This window comes from Drosophila sulfurigaster, chromosome 2L (assembly GCF_023558435.1).
Source record: "Drosophila sulfurigaster albostrigata strain 15112-1811.04 chromosome 2L, ASM2355843v2, whole genome shotgun sequence".
In the NCBI taxonomy this organism is placed as follows: Eukaryota; Metazoa; Arthropoda; class Insecta; order Diptera; family Drosophilidae; genus Drosophila; species Drosophila sulfurigaster.
In genome coordinates, this window is record NC_084881.1 from 21,575,262 (window position 1) to 21,597,566 (window position 22,305).

Consider the following 22,305-nt stretch of genomic DNA (forward strand, 5'->3'; position numbering starts at 1 on the left):
GCAGCGAATTCTGAATATGCTTTTATAGAAATATTGAACATTATAATAAATAAAATGAAACTATAAAAAATTTATTAAATTCATGTTTTATTCAAAACTACCGGACACAGAAATTATAATTAAATTAATACAAATATATAAAATATTGTATTAATTTTCTAGTAATTTTATGCTATGTTCCTAAGTCAAACATTAATGTATCTAGTTACTAATAACACACTAATTTAATAAAAAAATAGCTCACAATCCTCAAATTAATTGTACTTAATATAAGCAAACACTTTCCAGCTTTTCACTTAATTACACTTGCAAAAACCGCGTGAATAACTCACTCAGCTGGACCGCAAGTTGTAGAGTAATTTAAGTGAATAACTTACTAAATATAAATTATTTGTAGCTTTTAACTTCTGTTGTGGTACTTTTGCGAACACTTTTAACCCACATAGTATTACTCCCCTTCACAACTTTCGCACTCAAAGGAAAAATTTGCTATTGCGGGAAAAATTGCATTGAAATGCGCGAAAACAAATGCAATTTAAATGTAATTTATGAAGCACTGTGAATATTTTGCATACATTTTTCGTTAGACTGTTGCGTAGTTTGGCTTTTATAATTGGCTAAAATAATGTGGAGAAATTAAAGTCATAACAAATAATTACAGCATACATGGCATTAAGTTATTCAAAGCACAATAAAGAGCTGTAAGAGCTCAACTGTTGGATATCTTCTGGCAACTTTCTTCTACATTTTATGGTTACAGCACCCTACGACTGAAGGTAAGTCTTGGCTTAGAATAAAAGCCCTCTCAGGCATAAACATAAAACTTATGAGGCAGACAACATTCTGGGAGCATTTAAGCATCGAGCGAGTTCTCTTCATGCAAATCCCGAACAGAGAACATAAACTTTAATTGACTTCAACTCGAAGCTTACATCTATGAATGGACCTGGAGGGCCTTTTTCACGCGCTTAGTATAATTACCAGGTGGCAAGCGAATTTGCATGAGAGCAGCGAGAAACTTGCAACTCGCAAGTGGCAAGTGGCAAGCTGAGTGTTTGGCCAAAGTCACTAAAGTCAACGGCGATGCAAACTTTAATGAAAATGCCAGCAAAGAGCAAATATTTTGCATTGCATAATTTTATGCGCTTTGCGTATTAAAATGCAACTGAATGGAGGTAAAGCACCCAGAAGGGTTTGGTGGACAGCAGCAGAACCAGCTGCAGTGCCATGAAATTTGATTGCGAACTGTGTGCACACACAAACAAAAAAAATGGCGAACTCACAGCGCCATTTCCGATGCCTGCTGTCGACGTCGACGCTGACTTAATTAGCAGGCTAACAGCGCTGCAACTGCCAAGGGAACCAAGGGGGGGAACTCTGTTAAAGGGAGGTACAACTAGTTCAGCTAATTGAGGTTAGTTGGCAACTTTAATGCCAACACGTCGACGTCTTTTCCGCTTATGCAACACTTGCGGCCTAATGAGTTTCAAATCGCAGTTGCTGAATCAGAATTGCATGCCGAGCCGCCAAATCATGTGCAGCAAATGAATTATGCAATAGAAAATAGCTCTTCATTTAATTGTAAATAATTGGGGACACGTTTAAAAGGTCATTTAACATAGCTCTTCATTTAAAAGATCACTATTATTACTCAGCAATTGAAGACGCGCTTCAAAGCTATTTTATTTCAATATTTAGATTGGCAAATTATGTGGAAATGAATGTGAAATTCTTAAGTTTTCAGCAAAATTTATTATGTTACAGCTGCCGTAATTAATAAATTATTTATGACTTTCTTGAAAGCTTTTTTGCTTTATATTTCTACTTTTAAATGCGAAATGCAACCGATAAATTGACCTTCAATTAATAAGTTACCACCTATTGAACCAATAAATAATTTATGTTAAAGGCGCTTTTAAAAGTTCTTAAAGCTGTATATTTCAATTAACAAACACTCAGAAAATGCATATGAAATTCTTTGTATTCTGTATATTTTGCATATTAAATGCATAACTCTAAGGGTGTTCCTTTCAAATTTCATGGGTATTGCGGCTTGTTGTCAAAGTTAGAGACATCAGATTTAAGTTAAACACAAGTGAAAAGTTTTCTAACCCCGATGACCACAACGCAAATTACTAAAAACAACAAACTGACACACACACAACACACAACTGGGTATAATTTTAAAGCACACACACATACATTAACTTTAATTGAGGGCAACTTCATAGCGCTGCTTTTAAGAGTTAAGCGACAATGCGGGCGGCTGCCTTTAATCCTGGCAAGGCACGCACTTGAGGCAACTTTTACTTAACAAACTGCAGTAAACATTAAAATTGCAGGCAAACAAACAACTGAAGCACACACACACACACTGCACGTACACACGCAGTCAAACAATTACACGGCCAACTAGCAGCTCGTCATGAGTATTAAATAACTCCTAGAAGTATGCAATGCTTTTTGCACACAAGCTACCAACTTTTTTACGCGCACAGCAAAAAAGCAGTGAACATGCTGCGAATTGTTTTACTGCCGTTTTTTTATTGCACTTTCTCCTGCACTAACAAGGTCATAAGGCCAGCAACTAGAGATAGCTACTTGTCCACACGTCCTCAAGCTAATTATACTTGGTAGTCTGTAAAACACTGAATGCGTAACTAGAGGAAACGTGACTTACCTCGCGACCTTTGCTGTGCAGCGTATCGTATACCTCGGGTCTGCCCTCAATGTTCTTTAAACGCATCGGCTTACGCATCAAAAGACTGCGTCCCTCGTCGTCCAGATGCATGAAGCTGCAAGTGATGAAGAAATTTCAGATAAACTACAACTGTTATTTAAGTCCAGCAAGGAATTCAACTGCACGTTGGAGTTGATCGCTTGTAAACCCCTCTCGAGTTATTCATCTTTGACTCACCTGCCGGCACGCGACCGATAATCCTGTGACATTTTTCTTGGCTGTTGGTTTTTCGGCGTGGGTGAAAGTTCGCGAGAACTTTTGCTGGACGCCGTGCCGCTGCCCGAGGCGGCAGCAACAGCAGCCACAGCGCTTGGCCCCTGCCCAGCTCCAGTTGCTGCTGCTGATGCTGATGCCGGGCCATCCTCCAGCTCGACAACAATGCTGGTGTTGGTGCCGCGACGTTCTCTTCCCGCTTGCGGTGATACTGTCGAGATGCTGGTGCGTTTGGGGTGCTTCAAGGGCGTGCCACTGTTCAGACCACTGCCGGATGCTCCATCCGACACGGCACGACTGTTGTGGTCCACTTCATGGCAGGCAGTCGAGATGCCCTCAAGATTTGTGCTCAAGAGCCCATTGCCATTTAACTGTGGCGCTGCTTGTGCCTTGACTTTGATTTTGTTTTGTTCAACTGTTGTTGCTTTTGCCGTGGGCAGCGGCGACTGTTGCTGCTGCTGCTGCTGCTGTTGTTGCGCATTTGGAGTACGTTTGATGGTCACAAAGCGCAGGTTCTCAAATATCGATGTGAAATGCTGCGACATGTTGGCCTCTTCCACTTGCCTTGTCGTTTATTTAAAATGCAACCTGCTGCAGCACACAAGGTAAACTCGCAGCCAACTTTTGATTAAATTCTCCTTTAAAAAAAGTAAGGAAAAAGCAACTTAAAAAAAAGAATAACAAAACTTTGACTTGTGAGAAGAGCCAAAACGTTTTGGCCACAATCAATTGGTTTGCGTTTGACCTCCAACAGATTGGAAACTTTAAGCAAACATCAGTTAAATTGCCAAAGAAGATGAATTGTAATGTGAGTGCACAAGAAAAACGAGGTAAACCAGATGATTTTGAACTCGATTTAGAAGTGCAAACAGCAAACAAATTTCAATCAAAATAAATGAGATTAAAATCATTTAAATAGATAATACAAACTTGAAACTGAATTTTGAAGACAGATAAAAAACACAAAATCAAATCGTAACATTTTAAAGCGAATTTAAATGTTATTTCATTTAGTCAACAAGATTTGTGAATTAAATATATAACTTAAACAACTCAACTCAACTTATATCAATTCCATTTGTGAACTAAAAATTAAGTTAAAGAAAATTACAATCGAATAAGCACCAAGTTCAAGCTTCTCAATCAAGCTTAAATTTAACAGCTTGATTTTTATTTTATCTTCATCAACCGTTGACAACGCACTCAATTGTAATGAAAACTAAACTATATTGGATCAGTTACTCTGCTGCCAATGGCAATCCATTTGATTTGAAGTAGTTTCGTAGTCGTTTAACTTTTAAATCCGCCCACTTCCTGTGCGTAGACAATGCGCAGCTCATTAACTTTCAAATCATGGCAACATTTTCTTATACTCTTCCACATCTCGAAACAATTCCCGCAACTATAACTCAGGCGCAGCTGAGACTCGATTGCCTTTAGAGAGACAGAGACTTCTGGGTTTGCTTTGCTAACTTCTCAATGTTGCTTTTCCATTTGCCTCGAGGGGAGAGACTCTAGATAAGTGCGCGGTGTTTTCCCAGCGTTTGCCAGCACTTAGTAGCAATTAAAAGTATCTTTATGGCAATTTCCCGGCACGTTGAACAGCGAAAGCCACAAACTAAATTTCCACTTTTCTGGTGTGCGGCTTAATTATGTGCGGCTCAACATAAATTACTTAATCAAAAGTGGAGACAGACTGTTGTAACTCTATGAAAATTCAATTAGAACACCTTTAAATTTGTTTCTTATAGATTCTGAAATATATATTTTATGTGTCTGTCAAGAGTTGACAGCAAGTGAATTGGCAACAGCTGTGAAGCCTTTTGTTTTGCGTTAATCTGCATTTGAGAGGGCTTGAACCTTAACCTTCACATTAACAACGTATTTGAGCACTTTTCACGCCCACTTGACACCAGCTGTTGAAGTTTTGCAAGACAAGCAAACCCGAAAATGTTTCAGCCAAAATGCCTTTCATTTTGTTAACTCATTCGCGACTGTTTCCGCAGTCCCGTCATCCCATCATCTCATCATCATTGCCCCAGCTGTTGGCCCAAATACATCAACATCAACTGTTTGGCCAGGTAGGATGAAGGACTAAGTACGAAGTTTTTGCCAACAATATATAAATATATGCAACAGGCTGGCTACTTTATGGAGTATTTTCATTATTAATGCCTTTGCGGACGTTGCTTAAAGCGGAAGCTCACGAAGAAAATCAAGCTTGTTTTATAAGTTTTAAATCAAACTATTATGAGAGCTTGCGCTGCATTCTGCTCAAAACCTAACAATGAATTGGCTTGAATAACGCTTTTATTAGACTGCAAAAAGTATAGAGTTGAATCACAATGCAATTGCTATGTCATCCTGACAGGATTATCAAGAATTGATGTAATCCAACAGTGCAGAGCTTCATTCTGTTTGTCCCCGCTGAGCCAATAGAAATAGCAAAAAATGTGTTGCCTACTTTTGTGCGCTACCTGTAAGCATGGTCTTCTTTAACCAGCAGGTGAAAAATTATATTAAAAACTCTTAAACAAACACACACACACAGACTGGGAGGGAGTAAAAATGATGGCACAGCAATTTGTTGACCGCTGAGTGCATCAGTTGAATGAATCGCCTGCCATTGAACACATATGAGTTTGGCTTTTGATTTGTGGCTGGTTGTGGCATGTGTGTAAACTCTCATCCGATATGTTATTCCAACTGTTTTGGCTAGTTCCACAAACATTTTGTTTTCGGGGCATTAAACAAAGCGGCTTGACATCACACAGTTTTTGGGGTCCCAATTCGCATTTTGGCTCGATGAGCACTCGACATACATTTAAATTCAAATCACAAGCATAAACATTCGCTTTGATTTGCAGCCACAACACACTCACACACAGATAGATAAAACACACATTCAATTCGATTGTTATTGCTTAAGCAAATGAAAATGATGAACCACATTCTGGTTTATTTGGTTAAATTTGTTTTATTTTTGTTTTCGTTTTTCCTTTTGCGGGGGTCGAAACAATTCAATGTGTGCCTCCATTGTTAGTTTGGCTAATCAATCAATCAATCAATTAATTGCTGGAGGATGTCTATTTGCATTGCTGATAGCCAGAAGTCGATGTTATTTTTTTAGCTGTCGGCTATTTTGCCACTTAGTCAAAGTGATTGAATATGGTCAAGTTGCGCCATCGACACAATTTGAGTGGGTTTTAGGCCGCAAATCAACCACAAGTTCGAGGGCTTAAATGGACAGCAATACAGAGGACTGAATAACTAAAGCTTTGTTTCAAGCGAACAAAAACATTTCAGATATTTCAAGTTAAAACACAGCACAAAAAAAAAACGTACTAAAAATATCTTGATAAAAGGCAATGTTATTTTGGCGACTTTTGTCGTGCTCAAGTTCAGATTACAGCATTTTGTGGCATCGTTGGCTGGCTTAAAACGAAGCCAACTAAGCAACACATTCATCCACTCACGCTTCAACACGTATTCCATGCTCACTTGAGGACACGTCACTATTACAACAGCATTTTTTTCGCAATCATCGTTTAAAATCCCAATCAATTGCTTTAAAATAAACTCGAATAAAAATCAAAGGAAACCCGAAACAAAACGACAAGTGCGCTGCGAAAGCCTGAATGCTTTTTCGTATTATCTCAAATGACAACACACCAGCAACGGGAAAATACAAAAACCAAACCGAAAGGGAAATCGCAGCATTGAAAAGCGTCGCACAAATGCCAAGACAAAAGCAGACGCAAAACAGAAGCTAACGACAAAAAAAAAATACAAAAACTGTTCTTATTCTGTTCTCGTATACAAATGGCATGCACAATGCAAAAAGTACAACAAATCTGTTAAGAAAACCCATTTATACGGTTTTGGGGGCCAGAGCGTCAAGCAGTGCTTCAGTTGTAGTTAAATAAAAAAAGTGTAGCATACTCTCAGGCATGGCGGAAGAGAAAGTGTGCAAAATGGCGTCCCACACACACACACGCCGAAAATGTACAATGCTTGACTGTCATAAATATATGAGCTAGGCCTTGGAGCTCAGCTCTTGCTATGCAAATACAAAAATAACGAAAATTATAAAAGCATACTGAACTCAATATTTGCACGATAAAGTGCGGCTGCCTGCTAAAATAAATAATCACATTGTAAGACGTTGTAAAGTGTTGCTTGGAAGCTGGTCATCATGGCCTGTGGTTTGCCTTTTATGCTCTTTGATACTATAGTATTATGGGATTCGGATTTAACTTAATAAATAAAAGCTGACGACAGTGCAAAGCAGACACATTTATCACAGTTCTTTACTATGTGCTTAACAAGTTTTCGTTTTATGGGAATTGCAAAGAAGTAAATATATTTTCAATATAATTAGTACATAATTATTTAGCTACACTTTACAAACTTGATCACAGCATTTTACTATATGGAAAAGAAAACATATTTTAAATATAATTAGTATATAATCATTTTGTTTCAAATTGTGTTCAATATTCCAATCATGTTGGCCAACTGAGTAACCCGACTGACTGCCTGACTGCCTGACTGACAGACTGAGACACGCAGCTGACGCAGGTCTCCTCGGTATTAACATATGAAAGGATGGTGTGTTAGGGTTTATCCTTTGAAAATATCCCCCCTTTTTTTGTGTTATTTACCAACGGCAGCAAGTACGCATACTTGATGCTGTTAAAATAAAAAAAGAGCGAAATGCAAAGAAAAGTTATACAAAATAAATATTCGCACTTTGTTTGGCAACACATAAATAAAATCATATATGTACTCTCCCTCCCGCATTCAAACGCTATGTTATGCATTCTTGGATGATGTCAGTAGCAGCTGCGGCTGTTTTGGCCCGTTGCCTGTTGCCCTTGTCAATATTTATATATTGTTATTTGAAATTGATACGTAAAAGCCAACGGAAAACATTCATTATACCCGTCCAAAAAAAAGGGGAAATGTTTCTGGACTGAGCGAAGGCAGCGCAGCGCAGCGACGGAATAAATTACATAAATATGCGCTGAAGGAGAGCTTATCAAATCCGACAACAGGTAAACCCCAGTAGATAATATTATTTAATAACATGTGTACCTAAAAATAAAATAAAATAAAAATAGCGAAGGCAGTTAGGTTATCGAGTTCCTTCTCTGTCTATTGCTAACTAGTCAAATGGTTTTGACTGATTATATTCAGAATAGAATTTAAAAAATATTAATTTTAAGCCATAACAAAGGCTCCACAACAGAAACAATTTGATCACTATGTGCAATTTTATTGAGAACAAAGCATATTGTAAATACCCGTTAAAATTGTTCATTTCTCTTACATTTCTTAAAAGAAACTTTAAAATTATTTATTTAATTTAATAAAATTTCAACATTTTTGGAGGCAAGTTCTGTGTTGGTATCACAAAGTCAGGTTCAGTAGAAATCAAAATGCATTTCAATTGTTTCTTGCGAATAAAATTGATGTTATTTCTGCTCGATTTAAATGCTGTCTATGTTTGTAGTCTATTGCATTACAAATATTTTCGAATTTCTAGCGACAAATTCAATTAGAACAAGTGTCGACCACACACACAAAAATGTTTATTAAATACTTGTAAAATACTCGCATATATTTTGCTAAACAACTGGAATTTGTTTGCTGTTGAGACGACACTGGAAAAATCATAAGTGAAATGAATTGCAAAAGATATTTGCAAGTTTATTAGCAAGTAAAGATTCTTTTCGCCTTCATATAATTCAAAACTATTCCTTTATAATTTTAATATGGCAAATGACACTGAAACATTGTGCCAAAGAAGAATATGTAACATTGTACATGAAGCAACGGTGGCAGCTGCTGCTCCAAAAAGTGGAGCAAACTTCACTGAATAGAATATTCTAAAGAGGGGCACACACAAGCACACAAACACCAGACCATGTGAAAATACTCTAATGAGTATGAGTTTGACTTTAAAGTGCTCGTTATGCTGAGCTAATTGTTTTTAAATTTATTCAATCGACTTGTGAACAATTTCGCCCGGTCTCATCAAATTTAATTATTGTTCTAATTGAGAATTCCAACTCTTTGGCAAGGAATTGCTAAATGTTTTTGCTGATACAAATTTGTACAAAAGGCTAATTGTGGCTACGGTTAAGTGCCTGTCCCGGTCTTGGACTCTTCACTTCATTATAGATGATTTATTGTTGTGCTCAGTAATTAATTGACTTTATTTGCAGAAACAATTTGCAGTGTTTGATTTGGTTGTCACAGCCCTTTTCATGGCACAATTTCGGCGTCTGGCCAATTTCGCAATTAATTTAATTGCAAATTTAATGTGGAAATTATCCATGGCAACATTAATCAATTGCCAATTGGATTATGTGCACAATTTGAGTGATTTGTCTGGCTCAACAATTGGGCAGTTTTTGTTTTATTGGACACAATTTGTGGTTCATTTGCAGCTAATTATTTGTCACGCTTTAATTATTTAAACGGCCCAGCTTGCGTATACTTAACGTGCTTTTTGATGTGGTTTTTAGAGATTGGAAAATATATTACTTCAATTAAATGGTTAAATTCAAAACAAATATATAAATAATAAACAAAAATTTAAAATAAAATAGAACACATTTCAGTTTATTTCCCGAATTTAAAGAATTGTATTGCTGTTTTTTATAGGAAAAATTACCTTCTCTGAAATATTAAATTGTCGTTAATTGCAATTTAATAATTTAATTAATTTGCTGTGATAAATTTTAAACTGTTAAATAATTTATAAATAACAACTCCACATCACATGTAATAAAATAATTTTGAATATTTTGTTTTTTATATGTAAATCGTTTTTAAATTTTTTAATGTAATTCTTTTTATTCACTGCACTCACAATCTTTAGTGCTAAGCTAATATCTTTTGATTATCATGTTGGTCCACATTCAGTTCCGTTTTGGTTTTCAGCTCGATCCAACGAACTCAAGCGCCGCGCGTTAACTGAAGCTAAGGCAGCAACGCAGCATCCTTAAATAGCAGTTGCTCCCCCTAGGACCCCATAGTTCGCTACACGGTCGTCTTCAAAGTCATCAACCAAACGCAGCATCCGCTCACCATTGGTGTAAAGCTTCTCCGAGGAAAGTCAACCATGGTTTGTGTCTCGGCTGAAGCTTCACACTGGAATGTTTGTTTTGACGGCGACGGCAACAAGTGTCTTGTTATTTCGGGCGTTCAACACGTGTCAGTTTCCTGTGGGGAACCCCTCTGAAGTAAGAAGACCTTTTATTCTGTAATATATGTTTTTTTATTTAAAAACGCGATTTTTATTTCATTTTTCGCGTTCTATGGACGCATTTCTAATAATTTGCAGCTGAAAAATGCGTTGAAATTCTGAATTGATTTCAATATTTTTTCAACATTCAAATTAAAAAAAAATACAACAATAAACCTTAGCTTAAGTGAACAACAAAAAAGTTGTGCTTAATATTAACTTAAATTTAAAATAATTAGAATACCATACATGCCCTATGCTTTTTCACACTTAACTAATATAGCAAATTGCTATTTAAGGTTGAAATATTTCCATTTTTGAAATATTGAATAATTTATAAATATATTTTACAATTCTTTTCTTTTTTTTGTTTTGCTGTTTCAGTAGATTAAAATTGGAAGAGCTTACAAGTCCCGAGAAGTTGTTGTTCTGGATAGGATGTTGGCAACGATGCTGATCATAAACTTTTGACTCCAGCGAACAAACGTGATGAGTATTTGTGCAATTTTGACGCTTTTCCCACGATGTTGCATTGCGATTGTTGTTGACATTGATGATGAAGTTGGTGATGGTGTTGTTGTATATGTACAGGTATACAATAGAGAGACAAGACATTAGTATAATTTAAACAAATAACAAACATTAATGCTAAACCTTAAGATTATTTTAAAAGCAATATGATAAAACATAAGGGAGGGACAAACAAAACCAGATGTTGGCTATTGTTAAGACCTTGAAGTCTTCACTTTTTGCTTGTGTTATATGTTATTTTTTGTGATGGCTTTATAATGGTGTTAATATTATTGTGGTTAATTGATGTAGGTTTAGTTGAGTGTGTATCATACAATCTAGTTGGATTATTTGGTTTTCTACTTTCATTCTGCTTCACTGCATATTAGTTTTTTCAATTAGTTCATAGTTCATGTTCCACATTTTCAACTTTGCACTTTTCGTAGTTATTTATGGTGTGAGTTTTCACGACTAAAGAACCTAAAACACTTGAAGACCAAGGAGGAAAGTTGCGCCTTCCAAACATCACATGCCATAGGTAAATTATTTAAAGGGCGCTTCTGGCACCAAGCCAACAGAACAGTCTCAACATTGTTTATAAAACGACTCCACTCGAAAAATTGCATTGATGAGGCTTTTTTAGTTGCTTAATCTTTTGCGTATGCTGATAAATCCGTTGAAGCTATTGATTGCTTTATATGACGATCCAGCTACTGAATTCCACAGCCTTGCGAATCCATTAAAACTTTGAGCATTTCCAGCGCTGTTGTTTCACCGTTACCTATAGAAATGACGACCGTCGCATTGATTCCGCCAAGATTTGATTATCCATGTGAGCAACTTGATGATTTTTAAATGAATTAACGCACCGCAGAACTGTGATGGTTATTCCAAAATGCTGGTGAGTTATTGCAAGTCCTTGATTATGTGTGTGTCAGCTATCGATGTGTTTCGTGAGGGGCGAGTAGTGAGTTACGAGGAGAGAAACCGCACTGAGGTACATTTAAGAGAAGGGACAGAATGCATATATAGTTCAGAAAATGTTATTCGGCTTCAGGGGCATGAGAGTAAGAAAGCACTTTGTAATTTTTACGCAGGGGCACGCGAATAAGTAAAATATATATACAGAGTTTGGGAGAAGGGCCTAAAAAGAAAGAGAGGAGGTAGCCGCATCGACACCGTCAGAAGCTCGTCCTGCTCGGTTGAGCTGAACTCTGCTCGTTGTTGCAACGGAAATCGAGGGAAGGTTTTTTGTATAGTTGTGTATTGTCTTTTGTGAGCAGCAGTCACTTTGCTCTCTTGCTATGCCACATAATGATTTTGTGGTTTGCAGAAGTATTAAAACGCCAAAACAGACTCATTGTGTGAAGAGGTTTCAAATGGCAATAGCAGCTGCATTTTTGCAGTCTATTTGGGCGCCATCTGCGGCATAAGGTAAACTGAAGGTGTCTAGCCATTCTTTGCACTTATCAGTGCTCTCAAAGGCCAACACATTTCTGACATACTCGACGCTAATGTTGGGACGATAACTGCAAGTAAAATAGTAATTTGATAAGTATTCTAATATAGTAACATTTCTCAACTGTCACTTACGATTTAATAATGACGCGTAGGGCCGCTTTGCGCTCTCGCTCCAGGAACCATTCAATCATGTGACCCGACATGAGCGGCGCCTTCTTATACAAATCAAACAATTTACAATAGTTGCCAAGTGACCAGGCGGAACGAAATTTGAGGGCATGTGCTATGGCAGGATTCTCGCGTTGATCAGTTGTAATCGAACGCAAGACAGTTGTGATGTCTATTAACAAAAAAATACAAAGTTAATGACAAGTCCTTTTCAGTTAAAGCACACAACGTACCCAAGGTATTCTTTGTGAAGATGTAATAGATGATACGATAAGCGGTAAACTCGAGGGAATTGCTGCTGTTGCCCAGCTCCAAGTAAAGCATCTTTAGCTGCGTCTGGCACTGGTTGAACTCTTCATGATCACCTTTCTCCATTGCAATGCGTGCATGCGTCTCATAAACCTCCACTGTGAACTTATCTCGTATACCTTGGACCTGGAATGTCGCCAATTAATGACAATTGAATGTTGTTTATATGAAAAGTGTGTACTTACTGTTAGATCTTGACGTATGGACTTCAACTGATCGCACGCATAATGATAATCCTGATTCGTTCGCCATTTGCCTTTTACATTGGCCAGCGAGTGGGTGAGGACCTCAACGGGACGCACCTCCGACGGCGAAGGAGCTTTGGTCAGTCGCAAAAATGATTTTTCTAAATCCCTACATGTGCCTACAATATGCAAATCAAGTAAATCTAATCCTGCACCACCAGCATCCTCATAGAACATGGCTGACGACGAAGACGATGAACGCGACGCTGCTGCCATCAATTTCTTCTTATGCTTGGCCGTGGTGAGACCAAACGGTGAGCTTGCAATTGCGACGACAGATTTCTTAGTCGAGCTGCCACTCGACTGTGAGAAACGTGCCGCACGCTGTTGCAAGCGCGCTGTGTCATCATCAACGGCGCCGCCAATCGACGACGACGCATAGAAATGTGGCGCCTTCTTTTTGCTCCCAACACCACCACCACCAGAGGAGGTTGAGGCTGCTGCGGCAGCTTGTGCAGCTGCGCGCTTGTTGCGTTTCATCAGCATTTTCTGCTGTTTACGCGACAAATTCGAATTGATCGGTATGAAATCGCTGCCCAGCGAATCATTCGAACAGGTCTTGCGCAGCATCTTGCGTGCCGGGGGACTATTTGTGCCGCTGCTACGCGATCGAGAGCGAGAACGCGATCGGGAACGGGGAGAACGAGAACGTGGTGTGCGGGAGCGGGAATAATGCTTCCGGTTGTTGTATTTCGAAGACGATGATGTCGATGATGTTGGCGAACTGCAAAGATAATTTTTACAAAATTAGTTTTCAACAGAAAAAGGAGATTTAATCCGATTCCACTAGCACATAATTCTAGATTATCATTTTTCAATTTAATCCGTAAGAACTAAGAAGCTTTCATGATTTTTCACATTTTAGAGTGTTAAATTAATCTTAAATCACTCATTAAAATTATTATGGCAAGCAATTAGGTTTAATATTTGGAATTTTAGATTTTAAGAGTCAGTGTTAATAAAGAGTTTGACATCATTAAATTCGATAAAATAAAATTTGTTCTTTTTGTTAAGAATTAAAAATGAATTTCACAAAAATTATAATAACCTATTAAAATGCAATCTGTCAGTTGTTTATGCAATTAATAGTCCAGTAGTAGTAGATAAAATAGATCAATACTAATATTTGCGAAATTTAATAAACTTGGATCAGTTCCATGTTCTTTCTGTTTCAGTAACAATGTTGACTCTTCTCGTGATTTTACTATTACCCAGTTTCGCGGCATCAGGCAAACCTCCTCGTTTTTCAAATCTTAAGTGCGAGATATTGGATCCATCCTATGTTGCATATGAAAAATGTTATCTTAAGTTACTTGGCCGAGGTATTGTTGCCTTAAATGTACACGCAAAACTATTAAAAGGTCCTTTTTATAACGCTAAGGTCTGTATAATATCCTTGTTATATTCAGTTTAGTCAAATAAATAATTTTCTTCCTGTTTCAGGTAAATCTTAGCTTTTGGCGAAAATTCAGCGGATTTCAACCGTTTATGTTCAATACGACTTTTGATTTATGCAAATTTTTCCGAAATCCGAAATCAGAATTATCGTTCCGAACAATAGTTTACAGTTTTATAGCTCCAAGCTCTAATATAAATCACACTTGTCCCTATAAGGTAAGCGAAGAGTTTCATAAAGGCTTTTACGAAATTAGGAGTTTTAATGCCAATTACAGGATGAAATTGTTGTACGTGATTTGGTATTGAACGAGGAGTTTTTCAAATTCCTGCCATTACCACCTGGCGAATACCAAATTCAAATAATGTGTGCGACCGACAACCACTGGAAGACTAGAATATATGTCAACATTTTACTTAATGATGATATAATAAAAGCTTGAAACTGCTGGCAGTTTAAGCCTCAATCAATTGTAAATGATAACCATAGCAAAGTTCTGACTTTCAGAATAATGTTAACTTTGGTCCTTTTTTTGCAAATTCTAATTCTACTAATAATTCCAACCTCCTAGCTGTTACAGATAGGTGAATCAATGAGTCATTGATTCAAGTCTATGATATTTGCCTACATAGAGAATTATAAGGCAATCGCCAAAAGCGAAAGCAGTTTTCTTACATCACACCAAATGTAAAAAAATGTGTTAGTGGAAAAGGAATATTCATATTAATCTATATAACTAGAATTTTAAACTTACCGCGATCGGCTCCTAGAATAACGTTGATGTCCATAGCCGCTGCCATTGGAAAACTTGTTAAAAGCGTTCGGTTTCTGCTTAAATTGATTGACAGTTGACGGCTTTTGACTTTGCTTCTGAGCATTTTGTTGCGACTGCGGCTGTTGCTGCTGTTGTTGTTGTTGCTGCTGTTGTTTCTTGTTAAAATAGTTGCTGCGCTGTGGCGGCGGTGGCGTTGCATTGTTCAACACCACATCGATGCCATCGCGCTCACTGTGCACCGTTGGCATAGGCTCATTGTCCCAATCTCGAGTCCAGAGCTCGTTGCGATTGGCAGCAGCAATTATTTTACCTTTTAGACAAATATCGATCTGATCCTTGTCCAAGTCCGTGGTGCACTTGGAATAGCATCGCGCAACATACTGATTTAATGAATCGGGCCACGAAGCATTAGATGCCATTTGGAAACAACTATTGGGACGCTTAAAAGCATTCGACGATTGTTGCTGTTGCTGCTGCTGTTGTTGTTGTTGCTGCTGTTGTTGTTGCTGAGGTTGCTTTTGTGGTGGAGACGACAACGGTTGCTGCTGCTGCTGTTGTTGCACAACTGAAGGTGAAAGTCCCGTTGCTAAGTTAGGTAAGGGGGGCGGTGGCTTGCTTAGATCGGGAGTCGGCGGCACTGGCGGTGCAGCAAAAGGATTTACGGGAATGCCGGGATATCCAACAACATTCGACGACTGTTCATAGCCAGTTTGCTGCTGTTGCTTGTTCATTTGGTTGTTATTGTTGTTTTTATTGTTACGCTTGCGCTTCTTTTTATTTGCATTGCTATTATTGTTGTTATTGTTATAGAGATTAAGTTGTTGCATCGCTTGCTGCTGATGTTGCTGCTGTTGTTGAAGTTGTTGTTGCTGCTGCTGTTGTTGCAATGGATTTGGTGCATTTGCCAAACGCTTTTGATTCAAATTCAAATTGAAACGTATGCCACCAAAATTCTTTTGCTGCTGCAGCTGCTGTTGATGTTGTTGCTGCTGCTGCTGATTCTTATTACCACCTGACTGAGCAGGTGGCGGGGGAGGCGGTGGTGGAGCCGAAGGAAGCGGCGGCGGTGCCGCCAATGCAGCACTACTAAAGCGTGGCGGCGCATTCGATGAACTGATGGTTGATGTTACCTGCTGCTGTTGTTGTTGCTGATAGCGCATATAGTATTGATAGTATTGCTGATAGTGCTGATGATAGGCGGCCGCATTATTGTTGTTGCCATTATTGTTGTTGTTGTTGCCTTGATGCTGCCACCACGCATAGTTGTTCCCCCATTGCTGTGCTGCTGCAGCTGCAGCGTTGGCTACCTGTTGTTGCTGCTGCTGCTGTTGTTGTTGTTGTTGCTGCTGCATCTCCTGCAGCTGGGGTATGAGGGGCGGCGGAGCGCTCATCGCATCGGACATTTTTATATACGTGGCGTGTGTGTGTATGTGAGACCACTCTTAACCTTTTTGGAACTTACCTTTTATTTTATTAAATGAAAATACAATTCGTGCTCAAAACTGCGTAGGACGCATCTACGAAGAAAAAAAATCACCCATTATGGTTCATGTGTGTGTGTGTTGTGAATGTTCGCCATCTTGATTTTATTTTGCTTACCCAAGAATCTCTGTGGCCTATATAATTTTCAACTCACTTTTAGCAATCGCAAACTATTGGATTCGCTAAAACACTGCTAGAAGTTAACGCGCACAATGCTCTGCTGGCTTGACACATGTAATTAATAAATGTTTATTGCTTTTTACACAAAATAATGTAATTTCTAAAATCACGTTTGCACACACAAGGCGTGCTGCTTTTTTAGTTTCAGAGACAGGGACGTTATACTTTTACAGTATTGATTTCGCCATCCATATGACATTCCAATGGATGGTAACACTGTAATGCGCATTTCGATATACAGAAAGGAAATTGAATTATCGAATGCAATTTAACAAGAATCAATTAACAGAGAGAAAATTACTTATACCACTACGTAAAAACCCCAACACAAATAATTAAATTTTCAACACAATTTACACAATTATATTTCTCGCGAACTGGGGAGAAAACAGTACTGGCATTGAATTGGACGGTCACACTGAGCTGTGCAAATCTCTGCTCGTTTGGATATACAATAATAGGGCTGTATTTAGTAAAGTATCGAGTACAATTTAGCCATCAACTATTAGCATCGAACAAACAATTCGACATTCGAAAAAAAACGCGCACTAACTCTGACGCTGTTGGAAAATCGCAAATAAAATTAAAATTTACCGCATAGTTAAATCAAAATAATAACGACAATATAATAATGACGCTTTCGCGCACTAAACATGCAACGCGTAATCATTTGCCCAATTTGATGAGCAACGTGCCCGACGAGTACCAGGAGCCCATCAAGCAGATGTGTCTCAAAATGATGTCGCACGATGCCTATGGAAAACCGTAAGTAAAGTGGCTCTCAAAATAAATATATCCACTCTTATTCTACACCTTTATCTGCCATATAATAGCTACGAATGGACCTCGCGCGACTTTGAAATGGGCGCTCCACTGGGACGCGGAAAATTCGGTCGCGTTTATTTGGCGCGCGAGCGCCGCTCACATTACATGATGGCCATGAAGGTGATGTTCAAAGAGGAGCTGCGCAAGGGCAATGTAGAGCGCCAGGTACTGCGTGAAATTGAAATACAGTCGCGTCTCAAACATCCTCACATTCTGCGCCTGCTTACCTGGTTCCATGATGAATCTCGCATCTATTTAGCGCTGGAAATTGCTTCCGAAGGCGAACTCTTCAAGCATTTACGCACTGCGCCCAATCATCGCTTCGATGAGCCTCGCTCCGCCAAGTACACGTATCAGGTGGCCAATGCCTTGAACTATTGCCATCTCAACAATGTCATCCATCGTGATCTAAAGCCAGAAAATATTCTGTTGACGAGCACCGATGATCTTAAATTGGCAGACTTTGGTTGGTCCGCGCATACACCAAACAATAAACGCAAAACCTTGTGCGGAACCTTGGATTATTTGCCGCCCGAGATGGTGGATGGCATGGCCTACGATGATTCGGTAGATCAATGGTGTTTGGGCATCTTGTGCTATGAGTTTCTTGTTGGCAGTCCACCCTTTGAGTCAAATACCACCGAGAACACATATGACAAGATCAGACGCCTTAATGTTCACTTTCCATCGCACATGTCAGCGGGCGCTAAGGAAGTCATTTCGGGCGTAAGTGAAACCTTACAATTTGCATACATATCTCCTAAAATGATTTTATTTCATCCTGTAGTTGCTACGCCGTCAAAATCAGGGTAGAATCAGTTTGGTGGATGTGATGACGCATTCTTGGGTCAAGGATGGCATGGCCAAACGTGCCGCTCAGCTGGAGAAGCAGAGTATTGAGCGCGGCAAGGAGAATTTGGCAAGAAATTAAAATGAGTTGGTTTTTATTGCTTTTGCTATAAGATTTTCACAAATATATATAAAATACTTCAATAATCAATTATGTTTTAAAGCGATAGAAACTTTGCGATCGCCAATCAATTAATTATGCTTTAAACGACCAGGAGATACCAACTTTGTGGTCGCCACTCATCGGCGAATTACCATCAAAACCAAAATAATAGATACCCTCAATGTTATCTGTCACCTTAATTTGACACACGAAGCCCACCTGACAATCGTTACTGATCCTGGCCTTAAGCAACGTCTTCTCATCAACTTGATACTGTCCACCAACTGTAAACGCTTTCATGTTCTCGCCAAACAGATTCGCCTTAAGAGCGAAGGCCCATTTGTCGCCCAAACGTTGAAACACTGAGCCGCGCAAATCCTTAAACTTCTCTCTGCAAATCAACCATTGGATTAAGATGCGTTATATAAAGTATAAAATGCCAACATACAGTTTAAGCATATATTCAGTGGTGTCATCCACGTAACCAACACAAAGCGCATGCATATCAATTTGTCGCTGTTCCACATCGAATTCCAAGCGACCCCCAAATAGAAAATGCTCTATGGGTTGTAGCAGCAGGTAGCCCATGAATTTGGGCGAGTGGAGCACAGGGATTATAATCTCAGACTTTAAAGGAGCTCGCTCAAAGCCGGCCAAGAGCTCGACTTTGGGAGCAGCACTGCAAAAGATGAAAGCAATTTAAAAGTAAGAATCGTTATATATTTGCAATTCAACCGTCATGAAATTCTCTGAACTTAATATAAAAATTGTATTCAAAGTTGAAAACCCCTTTTGTAGCTCGAAGTACTTTCTATAAATATATCTCACCTTCCATGTGGTCCATAGAAGCCCTTAAGCACGCTATAAACCCCTGCACCCAGGACTTCACTGTTCGCTCCAATCATGCCTAAAAGTCCGTCAGTTTGCCAAGCTTGTGCTAAACTGAAACTACCGAACTTTTCACGCATTCCCACACCGCCCGAGACACTGTTCAAATCTGGATTAGCCTTGCCAATGGAATAAGTGCTTAAATTATTCGATCTCATGGTACATTCGAGATGCCAAACGCCAATCTCAAAGCCACGAATCAAACACTCTTTGGCCAGGATACCCATTGTAAAGTAGGTGGGCATTTTTTTTTCAATTTCCAATGGTGGAATGAAATCAACTTTAGACACTTCAGAAGAGTCTTCTGACGTCTCTCCCGCTCCTGAACTTGCATCTCCTTCTGCCGGCTGTCGGCTTCGACGCTTAATTTTACTAATTCTTTTCAACATATTTGACATTTTGATAAACTATGAATTTGCGGTAATATGTTCGAAAGAAATTACTTGCTAGTGATTAGTTTAGCCTACCGTTTTTAGAAGGGATTTTTAAATTTGAAAACGTAGTCATAGTTTGCCACACAATGAAAGAAGGCATTTGATCTTCATTTTATGTAATATAATAAAATATGTAATAAGGGATCTCTGATCCAACTTTTTGTCTAACATAGTTCAGGTAAAGTTATAAAAATCGCTACCTAAATCCAATTCCAAATCTTGGAACCTATTCAGCTTAAACGTTTTACCCTCTTAGCTATTATCATTATCGTTGTGCATTGATAGTTACGTCAGTTTAAACTTACTTTTCATCCTTTGGAAAATCGCCCTGTAGGAGCGTATAAAAATTGGCACCAATTGCCTCGCCAATCGCTTGAATCGAGCTCGCCCAGGCATCTGTTCTCCAAGCCTGACTCAAGTTGATGTTGCCCAACTTTTCGGTTAATTCCACGGCACCCACAACGTCCCCAATATCGGGAATCGCTGCGCCGTATGTGTGAAAGCTTATGTTCTTTGTGCTGGTGATGCATTCGATGTTCCAAACGCCTTTGCTATAGCCTTGGTTTAGGCATTGCTTGGCCAGATAACCCATTTGAAAGAATGTCATCATTAATGGCAGCGGTGGATATTCCGATTGTTTCATCTCGCCCTTGACTGCGATTTTCGCTTTATTATTTTGCTCACTTTTGCACTTTTTGAGATTTTCTTCGTCTTCGTCAATCTTTATAGCTCTCTTTTGCTTTTTTCTGAACAGTTTTCGAAGAAAATCTTTGAGTTTCTCCATTTAATTTAATTAATAATTTAAAATTTAGTAAACAAAAAAAAAAAACCAAACAATTTTTTTAAATACAGCTCTTTATGAAACTGTTTTAATGTACCTTGACTTGAAGTTCGAAGAGCCTGAGTTTTGACAAAAAAATCTTAAACTAGGTTTAAACTGGTACCAGAGATCGCGAATAAAGAAATATAAATTTACGTCTTCATTTGTTTTTTTTATTTTTTTATAATTTCGTAACGCACAGTTTAGTTTTCGACATTAAATATAATTAATAACAAAATATGTTTGTGCAATAGGCAAAAAGTTAAGCAACAGTGATTCAACTTTAAAACTAACACTGCAAGGAGAGGCCGACACCAAACTTGTGACTGCCATCGGTGATGTTCTGGCAATCGAGGATCGTCGATATAGACACGGTGATGCCCTCGCGCAGCTTCTGCTGATATCCCAAGCCCAATTCAACCTTGTTGTTGATCTTGGCCCGAATCAGAGCATCGCCCTCTAGGCGATAGATCATTCCCACACCTAAATTCCAGTCGCTGGGCACTTGCTCACCCTGCTCATTGGTGGTGGCCATTGGTTTGCCAACCTCAACGCCCACATCAAATTTATCGTTGGCCTTGTGGAACAGCGACACTAGCCAGCCTTCGGCGTTCACTCTGCAAGAGGAGTAGTAATATTTAATATTATATAATCTCTAAATATCTGAGACGTATCACCCACAATTCGGCATGAAGTGTGCTTTGTTCGTTGGTCCAGCCGAGGGCAAGTTTCCATTCCAGATTCTCGCTGCTGGTGGCATAGTTGACCGAAGCGCCGCCCAGAAATTCATTATGCTGCAACACTAAGGAACCGGCTATGTAGGGATCACCTTTGTTCAGCCCGATTTTGCCCAAGATATTGAACTTCTCCTTGCCGAGATCAGCCAACAATTTGGCAGATTTTTCCCTGTACAAAGTGTCATTCAAAGAACGATTATTTAAGACCGACATTAAACCTACCCCGATGATGGCTGGATACTGGCTTCGGCTATAAGCATAAGACCCTCGGCCAATTTCTCACGCTGCATGATTTGGCCATAGAGCAAATTTTCGGTGTTCCAGCGTTCGGTTAATGTGACCCCGTAATCCTCGATAGTATACTTGCTTTGCAGCGAGCCCATAACCTTGCTGGCATCTTGATTGGCAAAACCAGAGGTGAAGAACTCGATGCCCGAGCTAGTCAGCGTTTTGCACTCCAATTGCCAGAGACCTGGATGATAGCCAACCTTGAACAGATTGCGAGCCAACATGCCCAAATCACAATATATAGGCGGTGCCATTGCTGGTGGCGTTGTCTTCAATAATTTGTAGACTTCAAGCGGTTGATATGGTTTCGGAATTTTTGAAAATTTTAGCAATTCGTGTTGTGTCACCGGAATTTCTACTTTAAATATGAATCTGAACCGAGCGTCAGTCTGTTTCTCATCCCCCAACAAAATAGTCACATCTGATTGTAATGATATTAAATTCTATGTATGCTTTGCGCAAAACGAATTCCGTTTCATTTAAATTCGATTTTAAATTTCTCCCTCTCCCACCGACTACTGACTGACTGTTATCGATAAATCGATTACACTTGTTCGTTTTATTTTCAAATTTATTTTTAAATGCACAAAGCTCAACGATTGATTACTCTCTCTCTTCGTTCGTATT

The 22,305-nt window shown here is 38.8% G+C and overlaps 5 protein-coding genes across 9 annotated transcripts in view; 1 reads left to right on the top strand and 4 right to left on the bottom strand.

The window, feature by feature from the left end:
- LOC133850750 (nitric oxide synthase) overlaps positions 1-11,236 on the bottom strand; it is a 40,375-nt gene extending 29,139 nt beyond the window's left edge. Inside the window, exons 1-3 of one of the 4 annotated variants that reach the window (XR_009895692.1) lie at positions 9,636-11,236; positions 2,918-3,591; positions 2,681-2,795 (exon numbers count right to left, since the gene is read on the bottom strand). Coding sequence is in view for 3 of the 4 variants with exons in the window: in XM_062286929.1 (XP_062142913.1) it covers positions 2,681-2,795; positions 2,918-3,498 (696 nt within the window). In the remaining variant the exon portion in view is untranslated. The remainder of the gene's footprint in view (positions 1-2,680; positions 2,796-2,917; positions 3,592-9,635) is intronic. The other 3 variants (XM_062286929.1, XM_062286930.1, XM_062286932.1) reach the window with 3 other exon arrangements.
- A 129-nt stretch (positions 11,237-11,365) lies between these two features.
- On the bottom strand, positions 11,366-16,906 carry LOC133850751 (leukocyte receptor cluster member 8 homolog). The gene is made up of 6 exons (XM_062286935.1): positions 16,672-16,906; positions 15,052-16,589; positions 12,842-13,625; positions 12,581-12,782; positions 12,312-12,519; positions 11,366-12,247 (listed from the first exon to the last, which is right to left on the bottom strand). Exons 2-6 carry the CDS (start codon positions 16,473-16,475, stop codon positions 12,094-12,096), a joined length of 2,772 nt encoding a protein of 923 aa, XP_062142919.1. The 5' UTR covers positions 16,476-16,589; positions 16,672-16,906; the 3' UTR covers positions 11,366-12,093.
- A 304-nt stretch (positions 16,907-17,210) lies between these two features.
- On the top strand, positions 17,211-18,559 carry LOC133850753 (aurora kinase B). Its single transcript, XM_062286938.1, has 3 exons — positions 17,211-17,499; positions 17,568-18,285; positions 18,347-18,559. The coding sequence occupies exons 1-3, from the start codon at positions 17,366-17,368 to the stop codon at positions 18,488-18,490; spliced, it is 996 nt and encodes a 331-aa protein (XP_062142922.1). The 5' UTR covers positions 17,211-17,365; the 3' UTR covers positions 18,491-18,559.
- On the bottom strand, positions 18,487-20,684 carry LOC133850752 (voltage-dependent anion-selective channel-like). 2 transcript variants are annotated; one of them, XM_062286936.1, is made up of 3 exons: positions 20,139-20,684; positions 18,960-19,190; positions 18,487-18,902 (listed from the first exon to the last, which is right to left on the bottom strand). In XM_062286936.1, the coding sequence occupies exons 1-3, from the start codon at positions 20,615-20,617 to the stop codon at positions 18,605-18,607; spliced, it is 1,008 nt and encodes a 335-aa protein (XP_062142920.1). In that variant the 5' UTR covers positions 20,618-20,684; the 3' UTR covers positions 18,487-18,604. The 2 variants fall into 2 exon arrangements, with proteins under 2 accessions (XP_062142920.1, XP_062142921.1); XM_062286937.1 differs by lacking the exon at positions 20,139-20,684 and adding an exon at positions 19,340-19,893.
- Positions 20,685-20,804: 120 nt separating this feature from the next.
- LOC133850756 (voltage-dependent anion-selective channel) lies at positions 20,805-22,138 on the bottom strand. The gene is made up of 3 exons (XM_062286941.1): positions 21,613-22,138; positions 21,335-21,559; positions 20,805-21,270 (listed from the first exon to the last, which is right to left on the bottom strand). Exons 1-3 carry the CDS (start codon positions 21,930-21,932, stop codon positions 20,943-20,945), a joined length of 873 nt encoding a protein of 290 aa, XP_062142925.1. The 5' UTR covers positions 21,933-22,138; the 3' UTR covers positions 20,805-20,942.
- Positions 22,139-22,305: the final 167 nt, after the last annotated feature.

Coding starts and splice junctions, on each gene's coding strand:
- LOC133850751 (XM_062286935.1), bottom strand. CDS start 16,475: ATGTCCGATGCGATGAGCGCTCCGCCGCCCCTCATACCCCAGCTGCAG. Junction 12,783..12,841: donor CCATACGTCAAGATCTAACA/GTAAGTACACAC, acceptor GCGACATTCCAG/GTCCAAGGTATACGAGATAA. Junction 12,520..12,580: donor CTTCACAAAGAATACCTTGG/GTACGTTGTGTG, acceptor TTTTGTTAATAG/ACATCACAACTGTCTTGCGT.
- LOC133850753 (XM_062286938.1), top strand. CDS start 17,366: ATGACGCTTTCGCGCACTAAACATGCAACGCGTAATCATTTGCCCAAT. Junction 17,500..17,567: donor CACGATGCCTATGGAAAACC/GTAAGTAAAGTG, acceptor GCCATATAATAG/CTACGAATGGACCTCGCGCG. Junction 18,286..18,346: donor CTAAGGAAGTCATTTCGGGC/GTAAGTGAAACC, acceptor TTCATCCTGTAG/TTGCTACGCCGTCAAAATCA.
- LOC133850752 (XM_062286936.1), bottom strand. CDS start 20,617: ATGGAGAAACTCAAAGATTTTCTTCGAAAACTGTTCAGAAAAAAGCAA. Junction 19,191..20,138: donor GATTTTCCAAAGGATGAAAA/GTAAGTTTAAAC, acceptor CATCTTTTGCAG/TGCTGCTCCCAAAGTCGAGC. Junction 18,903..18,959: donor ACTGAATATATGCTTAAACT/GTATGTTGGCAT, acceptor GTTGATTTGCAG/AGAGAAGTTTAAGGATTTGC.
- LOC133850756 (XM_062286941.1), bottom strand. CDS start 21,932: ATGGCACCGCCTATATATTGTGATTTGGGCATGTTGGCTCGCAATCTG. Junction 21,560..21,612: donor AGTATCCAGCCATCATCGGG/GTAGGTTTAATG, acceptor CACTTTGTACAG/GGAAAAATCTGCCAAATTGT. Junction 21,271..21,334: donor AGCACACTTCATGCCGAATT/GTGGGTGATACG, acceptor CTCCTCTTGCAG/AGTGAACGCCGAAGGCTGGC.